The sequence below is a fragment of the Pristiophorus japonicus genome, chromosome 13 (genome assembly GCF_044704955.1).
Source record: "Pristiophorus japonicus isolate sPriJap1 chromosome 13, sPriJap1.hap1, whole genome shotgun sequence".
Taxonomy (NCBI): domain Eukaryota; kingdom Metazoa; phylum Chordata; class Chondrichthyes; family Pristiophoridae; genus Pristiophorus; species Pristiophorus japonicus.
Genome location: NC_091989.1, coordinates 101,481,483 through 101,485,927, shown reverse-complemented (window position 1 = coordinate 101,485,927; position 4,445 = coordinate 101,481,483). Strand labels below are relative to the sequence as shown.

At 50.5% G+C, this 4,445-nt stretch overlaps 1 protein-coding gene across 1 annotated transcript in view; it reads left to right on the top strand.

Moving 5' to 3' along the window:
* The first annotated feature begins 2,165 nt into the window (after positions 1–2,165).
* The window catches only part of LOC139278155 (soluble guanylate cyclase 88E-like), a 120,361-nt gene continuing 118,081 nt past the window's right edge, over positions 2,166–4,445 (top strand). The window contains exon 1 of the mRNA XM_070896811.1: positions 2,166–2,304. Within this exon, the coding sequence (XP_070752912.1) occupies positions 2,166–2,304 (139 nt within the window). The remainder of the gene's footprint in view (positions 2,305–4,445) is intronic.

Here is a 4,445-nt window from a genome sequence, read left to right as displayed (position 1 = left end):
GAGCGTCTGAGTTGTGGTTCAGTTGTTTGCCTTGGTGTCTGTTTTTCTTTGGGTGTGGTTGCTGGTATCTCATCTGGGCTGTCTGTTTCAATGGTGTGATTGTTGTTGACTCGCCTGGGCTGTCTGCTGGGATTGCCCTTTCCTCAGGTTGTTCCCTCTGTCTGTCCACCAGGTGTGGTGCGAGTTCCACATGGCAGTCTGTCTCTGGTTCCGCAGTGTTATTGGTAAAACTGCTTTTGACTTGGTCTACATGCCTCCGGCAGGTTTTGCCATTGTCCATTTGTACTACCAGTATCCTGTTTCCTCCCTTGCCATTTGGGACCCCTGCCGTAGTTGAGTACAAACACTTTGTCCCCTATCTCATTCCATCTCCCCCTCGAATTTCTTTCATGGTACTCAGTCAGCTTACGGCGCTTTGCCTCAACGATTTTGTGCATGTCTGGGAGGATTAATGAGAGCCTTGTTTTTAAAGTCCTTTTCATCAACAGTTGCGCGGGGGGGATCCCAGTCAGTGAGTGCGGACGAGATCTGTATGCCAGCAGCAGTCGCGACAGGCGACCCTGCAGCGTGGGATCTTGGATTTTAAGCATGCCTTGTTTAATGATTTGCACTGCTCTCTCCGCCTGGCCGTTGGAGGCCGGCTTGAACGGTGCCGTCTTGACGTGATTTATGCCATGGTTAATTATAAAGTCTTGGAATTCTGCGCTGGTGAAGCACAGACCATTGTCACTGACCAATATGTCAGGGATTCCGTGCGTTGCAAACATGGTTGCGAGGCTCTCCACAGTGGTGGAAGTTGTGCTCGAGTTTAAAATGATGCATTCGATCCACTTTGAAAATGCATCTACAACTATGGGCCCGCATAGTCTATGTGTACCCGCGACCACGGTTTGGTAGGCCAGAGCCAGGGGCTCAGTGGAGCCTCCCTGGGGGCATTGCTGAGTTGGGCACAAACGGTGCACCTTCGGACGCAGAGCTCCAAGTCCCCGTCAATACCAGGCTACCAGACTTGGGATCTGGCTATGGCCTTCATGAGAATGATCCCTGGGTGCTCGCGGTGGAGCTCCCGGACAAATGCCTCTCTGCCTCGCAGAGGCATGACTACTCGGCTGCCCCACATCAGGCAGTCTGCTTGTAGTGATAGCTCATGCATGTGCCTCTGAAAGGGTTTTAATTCCTTGGGTAAGGCATCGCAAGCCTCTGCTCAGTCACCGGTTAGGACACATCTTTTTACTCAGGATAACGTGGGGTCGCTGGCCGTCCATGCTCTGATTTGGCGAGCCGTCATGGGCGAACCTGTGGACTCAAAGGCATTGATTGCCATGACTATCTCACAGTCCTGTTCGTCAGACCCTTCCGTGGTCGCCAGAGGTAGCCTGCTGAGTGCGTCGGCACAGTTGTCTGTGCCTGGTCTGTGTCTTATGGTATAGTCGTAGGATGCCAGCATGAGTGCCCACCGTTGAATTCGCGCCGAGGCGTTGGCGTTTATTGCCTTGCTCTCGGATAGGAGGGACGTGAGGGGCTTGTGGTCAGTTTCTAACGCGAACTTGGCCCCGAAAAGGTATTGGTGCATCTTTTTGACACCTTATACGCACGCGAGCGCCTCCTTCTCTACCATTCCGTACTCGCGCTCCGCCCGCGAAAGTGACCTGGAGGCATAAGCTATGGGTTGTAATTTGCCCGCACTATTGACATGTTGCAAAACGCAGCTGACCCCATATGCTGACGCATTGCATGTGAGAACTAGCTTTTTACCTGGGTCAAAGAAAGTCAAAACACTGTTGGAACACAGAAGGTTGCATGCCTTATTGAAGGCACGTTCCTGGGCGTCCCCCGAAAACCAATCGCATCCCTTGCTAAGTAGCACGTGGAGAGGCTCCAGCAGTGTGCTTAAGTTCTGCATAAAGTTCCCAAAGTAATTGAGTAGCCCGAGAAAGGCGCGCAGTTCTGAGACATTCCGGGGCCTGGGTGCCAGGCGAATTGCTTCTGATTTGGACTCTGTTGGGCGGATTCCATCAGCGGCAATCCTTCTGCCCAAAAATTCAACCTCGGGTGCGAGAAACAGGCACTTGGATTTCTTGACTCGTAGGCCTACCCGATCCAACCACTTGAGTACTTCCTCCAAATTACGGAGATGGGAGTCGGTGTCCCTGCCCGTGATAAGTATGGTTGTCTTGAAATACAACCGTCCCCGGGATGGACTTGAGCAGACTCTCCATGTTGCGCTGGAGTATGGCACCTGCCGACCTGATGCCGAATGGGCATCGATTGTACATGAAAAGGCCTCGATGTGTGTTGATGGTGGTGAGTAGCTTGGATTCCTCGGTCAATTCTTGCATCATATATGCAGATGTGAGGTCTAATTTTGAGAAAAGTTTACCTCCAGCCAATGTGGCAAATAAGTCCTCCGCTCTGGACAGCGGGTACTGGTCCTGTAGGGAGACTCTGTTTATGGTAGATTTGTAGTCCCCACAGATTTGTACGGATCCATCAGACTTCATGACTGGGACGATGGGACTTGCCCAGTCGCTAAATTCCACAGGTGATATAATGCCTTCCCACAGAAGCCTGTCTAGTTCGTGTTCAATCTTTTCCCTCATCACATAAGGTACAGCTCTGGCCTTGTGATGGACCGGTCTAGCATCCTGTGTGGTGTAGATTTTGACTTTGGCCCCTTAGAAAGTGCCCACACCTGGCTGAAAGAGATGTTCAAATCGCTTTATAACTGTTGAGCAGGAGGTCCGTTCCTCTAATGACATGGCATGGACATCATCCCATTTCCAGTTTAGTTTTGCCAGCCAGCTTCCCCCCAGCAGTGCTGGGGGATCTCCGGGGACAATCCACAGGGGAAGTCAGTTCACTGTCCCTTTGTGTGTGACAGAGAGCATGGCGCTGCCGAGGACTGGTACGATTTCTTTGGTATAGGTCCTTAGTGTGGTGTCGACCCATGTGAGTTTTGGTCTGTCTCTTTTATGCGGCCACAGTTGTTCAAATTGTTGAGCGCCCATGAGAGATTGACTCGCTCCCGTATCCAGCTCCAAGTTGACATGTATCCCATTGAGTAGGACCCTCATCATTATAGGAGGCGTCCTGTCGTAGGAGCAGCGGCCATTGATCGTGTTGACCCGCTGTACATCGGTGTCCCGGGTACTGTCCCCACTATCTTCTCGTCCACTTTCCGACCCATCCGATTCGTATACCAGCCGAGCTGCCGTTTTTTTGCACATGCGGGCCAAATGCCCTGTATATTCACAATTTTTGCAAACAGCCTGCTGAAATCGACATCCCCTTGACGAGTACCCATCCCCACACCTCCAGCACAGACCTGTTCTATTGTTTAAAGTGTTTCCAAAGAATGAGCTGCGTCTGGCTGATCTCTCTTGAGCTTCTCTCAGTTTGTAGTTGATTGCTCGTATTGTGGGTTGATGAGGTGTGAACGGCCGTTCCTGTGGCCCTTGATGGCTTCTGCCTGCTGTCGAGAGCCTGTTCTCCCGGTTTTGTCTGTGTGTGGGGGTAGCAGCTTGTTTAGTGCTGTGAACTTCTTGTTCTGATATTTCGTTAGTTGTCGTACCTGCATTGTAAATCAACCTCGTTTCTTCTTCCCCTACCTAGAATGTCTGTGCAACCAGTGCTGCTGCCTCTAAGTTCAGGTTCTTGGTCTCTATGAGCTTTCGGAATATGCCTGCGTGGCCTATTCCTTCAATGAAAAAGTCTCTCAGCATTTCTCTCCTCAGTTCATCGGAGAACTCACATAAACTAGCCAACCTCCGAAGTTCCGCCACGAAGTCGGGTATGCTCTGGCCCACACAGCGTCTGTAGTTGTAGAACCTGTGTCTGGCCATGTGTAGGCTGCTCGCTGGTTTCAGGTGGTCTCTTACCAGTGTGCTCAATTCTTCAAACGACTTGCTTGCTGGTTTCTCGGGTGCTAACAGATCCTTCATTAAAGTGTATGTTTTCGAGCCACAGCTGGTCAAGAGATGGGCTCTTCTCTTGTCTGCCTTATCGTTGCCTAACCAGTCTTTGGTTACAAAGCTTTGCTGGAGCCTTTCTATAAAGTCCTCCCAATTGTCTCCCGCATTGTACTTTTCATCTGATCCGTTGTTCGCCATTCTGTGGATTCTGTAATCCCGTAACTCGTCACCACTGTTTAGTCCTGTCCCCTCAGTACAGATTCACACGAGGCATGTAGTGAATTCAAGGTCACTCTGGACCTGCACCTTTATTTCACAGCTATGGAATGCTGCACTTGCCTGAGATCTGTCCTTATACACCTGTCTCTTGCAAGTACACCCCTGGTGGTAAGGTATGCTGGTGGTTACAGGTCATATCTTATTACAGTCATGTATAGCATGTTAGGATACAGTTATATATAATAATGTAAGATACATGACACCTTCTCTCTCTGTCAGCCTCTCTCTCCCTCTCTCTATCTCACTCTCTCTTTC